The 14,530-nt window shown below is 36.7% G+C and overlaps 1 protein-coding gene across 2 annotated transcripts in view; it reads right to left on the bottom strand.

Annotated features, from left to right (window-relative positions):
* The window catches only part of Trank1 (tetratricopeptide repeat and ankyrin repeat containing 1), a 96,426-nt gene that overhangs the window by 48,281 nt on the left and 33,615 nt on the right, over positions 1-14,530 (bottom strand). For both annotated transcript variants that reach the window (XM_047531907.1, XM_047531908.1), the window contains 4 exons: positions 13,989-14,107; positions 10,916-10,999; positions 10,166-10,304; positions 8,183-8,314 (listed from right to left, as the gene is read on the bottom strand). In XM_047531907.1, the coding sequence (XP_047387863.1) occupies positions 8,183-8,314; positions 10,166-10,304; positions 10,916-10,999; positions 13,989-14,107 (474 nt within the window). The remainder of the gene's footprint in view (positions 1-8,182; positions 8,315-10,165; positions 10,305-10,915; positions 11,000-13,988; positions 14,108-14,530) is intronic.

The following is a 14,530-nucleotide window of genomic DNA, read 5'->3' as shown; positions in this document are numbered from 1 at the left end:
TAACCTTATAAGACATATTGACATCATGAATCTCTTGATATGATACTCTGAAAACACAAGGTAATTCCTTTATTTTTACCCAAAATGTGTAATTTCATTCTGGTCATAAGAAAATGTAAAATAATCCCAAACTGATAGGCAGTCTACAAAATAACTGACCAATACTCTTCAAAAGGATCAAAGTCATGAAAGACAAGGAAAGACCAACAAACTCACAGATTGGAGGAAATTAAATGTAATGCGAGATCCTGGGACAGAAAAGGTGCATTAGTGAAAAAAAACTAGTGAAATTCATATGAGGTCTGTATAGTATTGATAGTATTATATCAATGTTATCTTCTTGATTTTGACAATTAAACTTTGATTATATAACACTGCCATTTTGAGAAGCTAGGTGAGAGCATAAGGAAAACCATTTTTGCCAAAATTTTTGTAAGTCTCAAATTAGTTCAAAATAAGTTTTTTTTAAATAAAATAATTAAATTCCCTGATAAAAAATAGGAAGAGGAAAGGAGTTAAGGAGAAAGAGAAGGAAAAAGGAAGAGAAGTAGCCTGTAAGAGTTGAGAGGCCTTATTCAGCAGAGGCCATGGAGGCAGCCTGTGTATACATCTATATGGAGAAAGGGCTCTCCTTACTTCACCTTTATTCTCTCAACTTTCAGGAAGTTGGAAAGGTTTCATTGTTTCTAATAAACAGGCTACAATTGGACAGTCAAACACCATTAAGTAAGCAAACATTCACACAATGAGTGTTCCCAAAAGATAAGAGAAGGGAAAGGCACACAAAATATATTCAACAAAAAAATTGCTGAAACTTTCCAAATCTTGAAAAAGACATAGGCATTCAGGTCCAAGAAGCACAAAGGACTCCCCGACTCCAAAAGTAATATCCTCTCTAAAGCATATTATAATCAAACTCTCAAAATAACAAGACAGGGAATTCTTTTAAAAAGCAAGGGAAAAGCATCAAGTTACTTATAAGGAAATCCCCATTAAACTAACAGCAATTTTCCTAACAGAACTTTTATAGGACAGGACAGGATAAGTTCTAACAGAAAAAAAATTGCCAACAAGAATACCACAACCAGCAAAGCTATCTGTCATAAATGAGGAAGAAATAAAGACTTTCCAAGACAAGCAAGCACTGGGGGAATTCATCACCACCAGATGGACCCCTACAAGAAATACTTAAGGTCTAGCATGTGCAAGGCCCTGGGTTCAATGGAAGAAGGGAAGGAAGGAAGGGGAGAGATATGCTTAGGGGAGTCCTATACTAGAAACAAAACAATGATAATGACCATAATGAAAACACAGTAGTACAAAACTCAGTAGTGCACAAAACTAACATACACAAATGAGAAAAAGAAGAAAAATCAAACCCCATAAATACATAAAAACCACAAAACCACAAAGATAAACAAGAAGAGAGGAATAAAGGAACAAAAGATATTGCTATGGTTTGGATCTAGGAATGTTCCCTGAAAAGCTCATGTGTTAGGCAATGCAGTAATATTCAAAGGTGAAAAGATTGGATTATGAGGGCTGTAATCTCATCAGTGGAGTAATCCATTTGATGGATTAATAATTTGAATGAACAAGTGGGTAGTAACTGTAGGCAGGTGGGTCAAGGCTGGAGGAAGTATGTCACTGGGTGTGCCTTGGGTACTATATTTTGTCCTTGCCTCCTTGAGCACGTGCACTCTCTCTGCTTTTGGCTGCCATGAGCTGAATAGCTTTCCTCTGCCATTCCCTCCAATCATATTTCTACAACTATACTATAGACTTAATGGAAAAACAGAAATGTACAGAACATTTCATTCAAGCTGCAAAATACACAAAATACATTCTTCTCACCAGCACATGAACATTTGCCATTCTTTAGGCCATAAAACAAGTCTCAACAAATTCGAAAATATAACATAATAGCATGTATTTTCACTGACCACAAAGGAATAAAACCAGAAATCAAACAAGAAGGCTATGGTTAAAGCTCAGTAGTAGAGCACTTGCCTATCTACAGACAGGGTTCTAGATTTGATCCCTTGTAACACACACATACACACATACACACACACACAAGAAACTTTAGAAATTGGGCAAATGCAAGAAAAGTTAAACAATATACTCAGCTAGTGAGTCAAAGAAAAAAAATCAAAGGGAATTATGAAATTTCTTAAAACACATGAAAATGAAAACACAATATACGAAAATCTATGGGAAACAGTAAAAGCAGTATAAAGAGGAAATTTGATAGCAAATAAAAACATTTAAAATAAAAAGAAAACCACAAAGATAAAAAAAAAACTGATGATATAACCCAAGGAACAAACAAAATAGAAATTAAAAAAGATAGATCAACAAGATAAAGAAATGGTTTTTAAAAAGCTAAAGACAAAACTTTATACTAACCAAGAATAAAAAGAGAGACAACTCAAATAAAATCAAAGATGAGGAGACATTATAACTGATAACCACAGAAATACAAAGGATCATTAGGAACTATTACAAACAACTATATACCAATGAACTGGAAAACCTAGAATAAATGGATAAATCTCTAGACACACAAAACCCACCAAATCTGAACAATAAGGTCACAGAAAACCTGAACAGATCAGTAACAACTAACTAAATTAAACTGGAAATAAAGTCTCCTGACAAAAAAAAATAATATAAAAAAGCCCAGAACCAGAAGCTTACTGCTGAATTTTACCACTTATATAGAAAAAACTAACACTGATTCTCCTCAAACTATTTCAAAGTATTAAAAAGGAGGAAACCTTCTCAAACCCACTCTATGAGGCCAGCATTACGTTGATACAAAGACCAGAGAAGAACATAACAACCAAAAAACTAGCAACAAATATCCCCAATAACATAGATATAAAAATTCTCAAAATACTAGCAAATCTAATTCAATAACACATCAAGAAGATTACAAACCAAGTGGGATTTATCCCAGGGAGGCATCACATACATAAATCAATAAATATGTCACATCAAATTGATAAACATAATACAGCACCACATAAAAAAGAATGAAGAATGAAAAAATATATGATCATCTAAACAGACACAGAAAAAGTCAATAAAATTCAACATCCCTTCATGATAAAAACCCTTAAACATTAGGGACAGCCTATACCATATTGAACAGAGAAAAGCTGAAGTAATTTCCTCTAAGACAACAAGTCAAGGATGCCCACTTTCACCACTAATTCAATACAGAACTAGAAGTCTTAGCCACAGAAATAAGATGAGAAAGAAATAAAAAAACACCCAAATAGAAAAGGAGGTCAAATTATCCCTATTTGCAGATGACATGATTTTATATATAGAAAAAACCTAAGATTTCACCAAAAAAAAAAAAAAAAAGCCTGATACCATTAATAACAGATTCAGTACAGTTGGTTACAAGATACAAAAATCAACATGTAAAAATAAGTAGCTTTTTTATACAACAATATTGAAATTGCTGAGAACTACATCAAGAAAGAAATACCATTCACAATAGCTACAAAAAAATCTAGGAACAAATTTAACCAAGGAAATGAATGATATCTACAATGAAAATTACAAAACAGTAATGAACAAAATTTAAGAGGGCATTAGAAAATGGAAAGATATCCCATATTCATAGATTGGAAGAATTAATATTGTTAATATGTCCATATTAAAATGTCCACAGTGATCCACAAGTTCAATGCAATTCCTATCGAAACACCAAAGACATTCATCAAGGAAATAGAAAAAAAATCTTAAAATGTATGTGGAATTGCTGAAAAACCAAAATAAGCCAAAGCAATCCTGAGCAAAAAGAACAAAGCTGTGACGATTACAATGCCTAACTTTAGAACATATTACAAAGCTATGGTAACCAAGACAGTACAATACTGGCATAAACACAAACTTAAGAGACCAACATAACAGAATAAAGAACCCTGAACTATATTTAAATTGCAGTCAAATAATTTTCAACAAAGTAAATAAGAACATACTTTGGAGAAAGGAAGTCTCATCAATAAATGGTGCTGAGGAAACTAGATATCCATATGCTGCCAAAAGAAACTAGATCACTATCTCTCACCATATAAAAAAAAATCAACGCAGTGTTCAAAGATTTAAATGTATGACCCCAAACTATGAAACTATCAAATGAATAGAGAAGAAACACTTCAGGACATTAGTCTTGACAAAGATTTTTCTGGATATGACTTCAATAGCATGAACAATAAAGGCAAAAATTGATAAATGGGATTAAATCAAACTAAAAATATTCTGTACAGCAAAGAACACAATCAACAGAGTAAAGAGAGTAAACAGACAACATACAGAATGGAGATTTTAAAACTACTCTTCTGACAAGGGATTAGCTTCCAGAATACACAAACTCTAAATAGAAAAAAAATCCAATTAAAAAATCAGCAAATAGCATGATAGACATTTCTCAAAAATGATACATAAATAGCCAACAAGTATATGATATACTATTCAACATCATCAATCATCAGGAAAACACAAATCAAAGTCACAATGAGACATCTCACCCAATATTTGGGATGGCTATTATAAAAAAGGCAAAAAAATAATAAGTGCTAGTAAGGATACAGAGAAAGAGAAACTCTCATACACTGTTTGAGGAGTGTAAATTAATATAACTATTATGGAAAACAGTTTGAAGTTTCCTCAAAAATTTAGAAATAGAACTTCCATATGATCCAGCAATCCCACTACTAATTGCAATGGTATGTCAAAGACACATTTGCACTTCCATGCTTACTGCAGCACTTTTCACAATAAGCATGATCTGGAATAAACTAAGGTTTCCATCAACAGAAGAATGGATAAAGCAAATGAATAAACACACAATGGAATATTATTCAGTCACAAAAAGAATGAAATTCTATCATTTTCAGCAACACAGACATATCCAAAGGACATTAAGTAAAATAACGCAGTTTAAGTAAAATAACGCAGTCACAGAAAAACAAATAATGCATGTTCTCATGCACAGGCTGTGAAAATTTTGGTTGTCAACTTGAGAAGATTAAGGAATGCATAGAGAACTAATAAAGCATATTTCTGGGTATGTCTGTGAGGGTGTTTCCAGAAAATATTGGTATGTGGGTCAGTGAATGCAGTGGGGAAGATCCACCCTGCATATAGGCAGCCCCATCAAATAAGCTGAGGGCCCAGATGAAACAAAACAGAAGAAGAAGCAGGAAGTGGGCTCTTGTTCAAACTCCCCTTTTGAGAGTGGGTGCATTTCTCTGATGCTGTGACCCATGGACATCAGAGCCCAAGCTCTTCAACCTTTCAATACAGACTTGCACCAATGGCTCTCCAGGTGGGTTTTGGGTCTTTGGGCTGGGACAGGGTCTGCATCATTGGCCCCTCTCTTGTTCCAAAGCTTCCTATTTCTTGGACTGAGAAACTACTGATTTCTCTAACTATCCAACTTACAGTCATTGTGGGACTTTCATCCTCTGATCATGTAAGCCAATCTAATAAAGTCCCTCTTATAATAATTATATCTACAAAGAGATATATCATTGATATTTATATAATTATATATGATATATAATTATGATATATTATATGATTATATATGCTACATACATATTTATATAATTATATATGCTATATATATACATTTGATATATATACATATACATGTGTGTGTGTGTGTGTATATATATATATATCATTGGTTCTGTTTCTCTGGAGAATGTTGACTAATACATATTGGAAACTAAAAAGCTGATCCAAAGAAGGACTGAATAGTGGTTACCAGAGCCTGAGAAGGATATGAGAAAGAGAGGGATGGAGTTAGGAGAAATAACTTCTAATGTTCTAGCACAGCAGGATAACCATGATCGACAACAATTAATTGAATATTACAAAACAATAGTAGAGGGGATTCTGAATGTTCCCAATACAAAGAAATGATTTATGTCTGAGGTGAGAGATATACCAATTATTCTGATCTGATCATTACGTATTATTTATATACATTGAAATGTCACACTGTATGTCCATAAATAAGTACAATTATTACATGTTGATTAAAATTAAAATACATTTTTTAAATTAATTACTTAATTAAATAAATTTGGGCTGTCCAATATGGTAGCCACTAGCCACATATGGCTACTGAATGCCTGAAATAAGGCTAATCCACATTCTAATGTACTGAGAGTAAAATACATTCTATATTTTAAAATACAAAAGTTAAAAAATGGAAAATGTCTCAGTAAGTTTATATTAATTACAAAGAAAAATAATATTTTGATATATGGGTTAAATAAAGTATACTATCAAAATTAATTTCACCTATTTTGTTATATGGCTACTAAAAATTTTTAATTATATATGTGGCTCTCATTATACTTGCATTAGACAGTGCTGATTAAAACTGGAATGCTTGCCAATTTAGCACTGAAGGCATAACATGTCTATAAAACACCCCAAAATTACTCAAGCTACATGGATAACAGGAAACTTAGATATATTTCTTTGCCAATCAAAGTCCTTACTGGAAATATTTTTTCTTGAGGATTTGCAGTGCTGAAATATGTGAGAAGAGCACAATGATTGGTAGCATAGAATTTAATTATTAATTAATAAGCGAATGTTAGCTTTGGCACAACGGCATGCTGGGGTCAGCACATACCAGTTCACAGTTCACAAGGGCCAACTGTCCAAAAATAATGCAAGCTACTTAATAACATTTACAATAAAACACATTAAAACAAAACAAGGGATGTAGCTCAGTGGATCAAAAAAAAATTGATTTACTACTGATTCATGCTAAAACAAGGATGAAACTTGAAAATATGCTAGTGAAAAAAAATCCAGTCCCCCAAATCTACATATTATACAATTTCACTGACCTGAAATATCTAGAAAAGGCAAATTCATGGAGACAGATTGCCAGTGGTTGCTTAGGACTGGAGGGGTAGGGAAAGGGGGAATAACTGCTAATGGATGTGGAGTTTCTTTGGGGGCTAACAAAAATGTTCTAAAATTGACTTGTGATGATGGCTGCACAACTTTGCAAATTTACTAAAAAGCATTACATTATATGCATTAAACAGGTGAATTATATAATCAGGAATTATATTTTGAGGAATCTTGAAAAAATCCATAGGACACCCTTTCTGTTGTCCCACATGTAGGTCCTAGGTCCCCTTTCAGTGGGGAATAACATTTGAGAAATAAGACTCACCAGCTCCTCTTGACACCTGCTGAAAAGGGAACTTTTGAGACCTGCTGCAATTTCCTAGGACCCACCAAACCAGAGGTCACCAAAAGGAGTCCTTTAGGCTATGTCTATTCCACAGGCATGATTAATTTTTTTTAGGCATGTTTAATTCTGATCAGAGATTTGAAAATCAGAGATATCACAGTTTTGTTTTTTTAAATTCATATTCCCTCCATCTCTTGCCATTAGAAAATGACAACTTAGCCTGGTGCCTATGACCAGCTTCAGGTCACACCAGCACAAGCTCCCCATGACACCCTGTCACCGCCCTTCTGCTGAGTCTGAGCCCATTACCATTATGAAAAAAAAAAATGTATACTCCAAAACAGAAAACAAAGACTGAGTGGCCTGAGAGTTTCAGGAAAAATCAGCGCCATCAGAGAGCTCTAAAGAGTGAACATCTTCTCATTTCACAAACTAAGTATGTCCATGTCCAAAGAATCAGTTTTTTCCTGTATGTGCCAGCCTCTCTTCAATGTGGCCTTCCTGGCCCCAGTAGGTATGGAAGGTTACAGTTTCTGTTTTAAATTCTAAATGCCAGGAAGGCAAGACCACATCTATTGTCTGGCTCAAAGTTAAACTCCACTGCTAACACAAATCTGGCATAAAATAAAGCACCTTATAACATGCAATGAGTGGGAGAACAAACACAGCCAGAGCCCAGGTTCTTGAGTCATTCAAGCCTGCAGAAGCCACTCAAAGCCAAAGAATAAGTGAGTCCAGCAACTCTTCCCCCTCACCCCACCTTCTTTCTATATACAGTTTATTATCCCAATTATGCTGAATTCAAGGGAAAGGTTAGCCCTCTGAGCCTGCTACAGGATGGGAAGGGAAAAGGTGGTGGTGAGTTATGTGGGTTTTCTAATGCCTGTAACCACCCAGCCCACACCACACCTCCAGCACAGTGCTGCCACTTACGCTTGATGAGGTATCCTGGGGAGTGAGCAGCAACAACATGTAGGACAGTGCAGCCATCCTCATCCTTCTGGTTAATACGTCCTTTCCACTCAGGCTTGTGGTCCATTAACCACCTGAAAAGCTGGTTTTCCCCTAAAGGGAATTAAAATCAGTTATAGATGTTATTTTCTACATACATAAAATCAGCAAAGCAAATCAATGTGTGCCACACTAAGGTAACAAATGGTGAATCCAGCATGTTTCCACTCACCACAAATAGGTGTGGGGAGACACAGGAGTGTGTAAATGGAAAGGATGAATTACAGAAAGGTATTCATAATAAGCTCAGGTCAAGTTCCCTAAAAGCCTGAGACAGGGATTTTAATACATGTGATTTATCGAGGGAAAGACAGATCTCAGGATAAAGACAGCAGGACAGAGCAAGGGAAGGTGCTAAGCAAAGAAGTAGTCTTGACTGCAGTTGGCTCCAGTCTGATCTCTCCTGGAGCTCAGTAGCATGAATTGCACCACAGCTCTGACCCACCCTCAGGCCCAGCCTGGTCTTTGTATCCCCCTGTCAGTCAGTCAAAAGTTACAGAATATCCCAAGGAAAAGGCAACATTGGGGGAGGACCTCCCTGGGAAGTGATGCCTAGGAGCAAAAAAGCAATTCTCTGGCCAAAGGGGCAGCTGTGAGTTGTTATCAGTCAACAAAGACCACAGCTGGGGACAGGCATTGTTTTAAAGAGAATATAGCACCACCAGCCTCCACTTTAGTCATCAAGTTAGGACCTCAGATTAGATTGCCCTACTCCATTATTATCAACAGGACATAGATTTTAAGTGTTTCCCTAGATTCCTTCCTTGTAGCGACGGAGATCTAGGAAAGCCACATACTTCTGCCAACTCTGTGGATACCATTTACACCATTTCAGAGATGTCCTCTAAGAAACCAATCAGGGACAAACTCAAAGACTTGACCTTACCAATACTGCCTGTAACAGCAGGAGCTAACTTGAAGAGTTAGCTAACTTACAGAGTAGACTCAGTGGAAAGTAATGACATTATAACCTGGGAAACACTTTTCTGCCATCCACTTTCCTAGTTTGAAACGGGGAGGATTGGATTCAACTGCTCTGAATCAGGCTCCACTTGTAAATGTTTTAGCCATTAATCTGTGTAAAAATAAAAATATCTTATGGATTTCCCAATATATGAAATAGATGTGGCAAAACAAAAATCTGTCAAAAACAAAGATAGGGGCCTAAGGCCTCAAGCCCCTGGCCATTTCAACCACTCCCATTTCTGTGGAGACAATGTAGACTAGAACTTGTTTTCTTGGCACCTTTGGCTCTAAAATGGCATGGGCAAAAGTTCAATATTGATGCCCAGTATACTTGTCAAAGAAAAACAAGCTTCTGTCTAAAGTGTGAGTTGAGTGTATGTGTCAATGACAGAATAAAAACATTTTAAAATTTAAATCTTATAACCAGATGGTGAAGCTTACAAAACTTTGTTTATAAAAATAGCAGTCCTCTAAAAGAACCACAACCAAACTGTATCAGTAATAACCCATTTTTCCCTGAGGATCTCCAAAGTTCCAGACAACGGCAATAGGCCCTCTGGGCTATAGAGAAAATGAATGTGGTGGGGAGAGGACCACCAAAGCTGCCTTTGCCAGCAGGGAAAACTACAGCTCTCCCGGAGTGCTGCCCAGAAGTGGCTGTCTGTTCCAAGTTCTTTCCTTAGGTCCCAAGGCTTCACCCTATTGCCAGAATCTGTCCAGGATCATGGAATCCTTTCAATTTGGACCTCTTGTAGCAACTAGGTCCCAGGAGAAATAAAATGATACTGTTGAACTTCTCCTTTCATTCATTTGAAAATTCAAAATCATTTGGATAGTCTCCATTCAAGTAGTTAAATTCTAGTTTCACTTGAGCTTAGCAGAGACCAAGGTCTAAGAGCTGGAGGACAGCTTGGAGGGTGTAACTAGGAGAACACTCACTTGCTTGGATACAGAGTCGCATGAGTGCATGAAGAGGGTACGGTCCTATCGTCTCAATACTTGCACCAATGGAGATAAGCCACTGGACTAATTTGGGCACCTGTTCCATTTTCTCATAAAGTCCAATGAAGACATACTTCTGGAAAACACACACACACAAAGAAAGAATCATAAGAATCATGGAAATTACTACAACTGTATTATTATGGTTTGGGTCTGGAATGTCCCACAAAGGCTCATGTGCTAAAGGCGTGGTCCCCAGATGGTGGCGCTACAGAGTTGTGGTAGAAATTTCAGGAGGTAGAGTCTAGTGGGAGGAAGTAGGTCATTAGGGGCATGACCCTGAAGGAAATAGTGGAACTGGGGTCATGTCCTCTTCTCTGCTTCCCAGTCACCATGAGGAGGTGAGCAGCTTTGTTCTACCTTGCCCTCCGCACAATGATGTTCAACTTCACCACAGGTCCAAAAGCAATGGATCCAGTCAACCATGAACCAAAATAAATCTCTCCTCCTTTTAAGTTGTTTATCTCAGGTGTTTTTTTCACAGCAACAAAAAGCTGACAAACACAAAATATGAAACTTCACATTCCTGTACCTATAAAATTTGGAATCAGTAAAACCTGGATTTGATGTCTTCCAAGCTTAAGATTATTATAAGTAACAAATCTGTGATAAGGCAGCTAAAGGGGAAGTCTCAAATACACGGCTGAAGTGGCCTGATTTGAAACCATGAGTTTCAAGTCACCTTACCTCAAAGAGACTTTTCAGTGACAACTCAGGAACATGAATATTTCCTGGTAGTCGGTCTTTTTTTGCTGACAACAGTAGAAATGACTGATAGGAGGGGGGAAAAAAGAAAAGGTCAGAATAATAATGTTCTTCACATAGGTTATCAGAGCATAAAGATTATTTTAAGCCTTAAACAAACAAACAAAAGAAAAAAAAATGCTCTAGCTTTGTCCTTTTTTTTTTTTTTAAGCTACCTACCAAGTTTTTCAGCCTGAGTCATGAGAATCAGTCTCTCAATCCAGTCAACTTCCTGTTCTTGCTGAGGGCTAAGTTCTCTCCATATTTCCTCAATGCCTGCTGAGGGCAGGAGCAGCTGTCACACAGCATTGCAGACAGTATAGTGGCAACAGGGTAAAAAAGTAATTCCCTGCAAAGTTCTTAAAGTATGACCAGAACTCTTGAATCCTTCAGAAATATCACATCCTTATCAACTCTTTAACACACCAGTGTTTCATAAGCCCCAAGTACTTGAGGCCCATTAGACTCTATTGTGTGGTATGCTAGAACCAGCTCCCATCAGCTAGTGAGCTGATTGTGCACATCTCTTCCCATCTTGGCTGTGATGAGAGTATTTACACTATGGAAACTGGCAAATACTACAAATCAGGTTTCTCTCTCTCTCTCTCTCTTTCCCCAGAAGGTCAGTTGTTAAATCATGATCTTATGTAAAATCGCATACTCAGAAAGGCTCCTACTGAGATCATCCAGGTATACCAATAGGATGAATAATTCCAGGCTCTGGTATGACCCATCTCAACCCAAACCTCCCTCATATATGCCCTAGTTAGAAGACTTAGGACTTCAGAAATTGATACAATGGCCTCGTCTTTTTCTAGCTTCTTTGAGTGTGGTGTCGCTTAAACAAGCACACTGCCCACACTCAACCTGAGATGATACATCCAGGGTTCTGATAGTCCTGATTGCTAGTCCGGTTTTTACAAGATTCCTCAGTCTCCAGTAATTGAGAATTACCAGGCCTAACTGCAGCCAAAATGTCAGATCTGCGTTATGGTTTGAATATGAGATGTCCTCCAAAAGCTCATGTGTGAGATGACGCAGGCATGTTTGGAGATGAAATGATCAGATTATAAGAATTGCAAACTAATCGGTGGATTAATCCATTTGATGGATTAATAATTTGAATGAACTATTGTACTGGAAGGTAACTGGAGAAAGTAGGTCTCTGTGAGCATGACTTTGGGGTTTATATTATGCCTCTGACACCTTGCTGTCCCTCTCTCCTTCCTGGCTGCCTTGAGCTGAGCAGCCTTCTTCCACCATACCACTCACTCCACAATGTCTACCTCATCTTGGGCCCAGAGCAATGGAGCTGGTCAACCAACTTAGGGTTGGTTGTTCCCCAACCCTAAGTTGTTCTTGTCGTGTATTTTGGTCACAATGACAAAAAACTGACTAACACAAACTACCACTTGGGTTGGATTCCTGAGGCTTATTGTTTGCATGGAGTAAAAATCTATCAGAAGCTGCCTTTATCCCATAGGCCATGGAATTCTATTCATGTCCACCTCACACCAGGAAGAGGGGAGCAGAGCTCCTTCCTAGGTGTATATAAATTGATCTGCATTTCTGCTAATGAGGACTAAGGCCTCCTACTCAGAGATCGACCTTAGTAGTAGAATCACAGAATTTCAGAATTTTTTAAAAAATAAAGCTGGAAAGATCCTTATTTTTTTTTTATTATTGTATACAAATGGGATACATGTTGTTTTGGAAAGATCCTTATGATAGATCTCTTAGTCCAGCCTTCTTATCCAAAGAGAAAAGATCCCAAATGTCATAACAGTGTCCGAGATTTCTGATTTCTAGTTCCCCAAGAGTATAGTCTGTTTTCCTTATCCAAACTGCCTGCCCTCCTAAGAACTTTAAATATGGGAGTAAGCTTCAGGGAGACCAAGGCTAGACTTAAGGGGGTTTCCCATGAATCCCTGAAACTATATGTATAATTATCTGTGACTGCAAAGAGAGTCCCATAGTTTTCATTAGATTTCCATTAGAATTCATGACCTTGCCAAAAACTGAATTCTCTATTCTAAAGTCATTCAACCTGCCTGGACCTAGAGTCCTGAACAGTCTTCCCTTGATTCTGGTAACTTTTCTGGAATGCCCAACTTTAGAAAACCTAGCAGCCACTTTCTAACCAATTTCCCAATCTTGGCCACCCCATACTCATGAGCGCTTGAAACCCGTCATCAATGAAAACTACTATTCACTGGGCACATAGCATATATCAGGTATCATAAAACTTCTTAGCTCAGTGCCTGGCAAATAAGAAGACTTCAATAAACATTAGCGAATGTTATTATTAGGCACTCTGGTACATTATTTTTTAATTCTCAAAAAAAATACTTTAAAGAACAAGTTTGTTATTTCCACAATCCCATGGTGCTGGGGACTCGAACCCGGGCCTCCAACATGCGAGTCAGGTACTCTACGTGATGAGCTATATCACCAGCACTAAAGAACAAGTTTGTATGTTGCAACTTACAAATGAAGAAATGAGGCTCAAAGGAGAAGTAATCAAACCAAAACAGTAAATGGAGGATTAGGATTCAAGGATACCTAAGTACACTCTCATTTAGTTGCTATTTCCTGTTTTTTGCAAACCCTTAAAATTATTCAGAAACCCTCTGAGCAGCACACACAGGTCATCTGGGCCCAGAATAGCTAAAGCAGGACAGAAGGAATTATGAAGATGAATGTACAACATTCACTGTCCTCATCTCACCCTACCATTAGCATTTGAATTTTACATTTCTTTGATAACACTGAAGATACAGATCAAGGGGCCAGATTGCCAAAGACTAAGTATTTTTACTATCTTAAAAAAAAATAACAGAAATTGGTTGATTAGGATATCTCAATAACTTTCTATCTTTAACACCATTTCAGTTTAAAAGGTATTTTGGCATCAACATAAATAAATAACACTTCACAATTCCTCAGTGTCAAAAGGAAGAAATAATTTCATCAAAATTATACTTTCCCAATAAGATAGCCATCTCCTTGTACTTACATGCCATAATCCTTTCTTTGCCAACTTTTCTATTACAGATTGCCATACTTCTGTTGAAAACCCAGTAGTGAAAATATGATCAAAGCAGGGCAAGAAACTCTGCAAAACTATGGAGTCACCTGAAAAAAAGTTCCATAGTTTAGAAATGTTTCCATCAACAACTTAATATTAAAAAAAATAAAATAAAGATCCATCAACAACTTAAAATAATATTTAAATAAAGATAAAGATCCATCAACAACTTAAAATAATATTTAAAAAAAAGAAATGTTAACATGGACCACACAGAGATAAATGGTAAATTAAAGATCTTAGAAAGAAGGGCATTTCAAAGTATAAAGTCCTTTATAATTGACTGAAGTGGCAATCATTTTAAGTTTACCCATAAAATCAATCTCCTAAGAGTCAGGAGGCATAATGTGGGCTAACATTCACTTAGCCTTTCTATTTGCAGAGCCCAATGATAAGTGCTTATATTTAATTCTCAAATAAACCAGTAAAGCAGTGTCTATTTTCTGCACTTACAGAGGAAGAAATGGAAG

This window comes from Sciurus carolinensis, chromosome 17 (genome assembly GCF_902686445.1).
Source record: "Sciurus carolinensis chromosome 17, mSciCar1.2, whole genome shotgun sequence".
NCBI lineage: Eukaryota > Metazoa > Chordata > Mammalia > Rodentia > Sciuridae > Sciurus > Sciurus carolinensis.
This window is presented reverse-complemented; position numbering and strand designations above follow the sequence as displayed.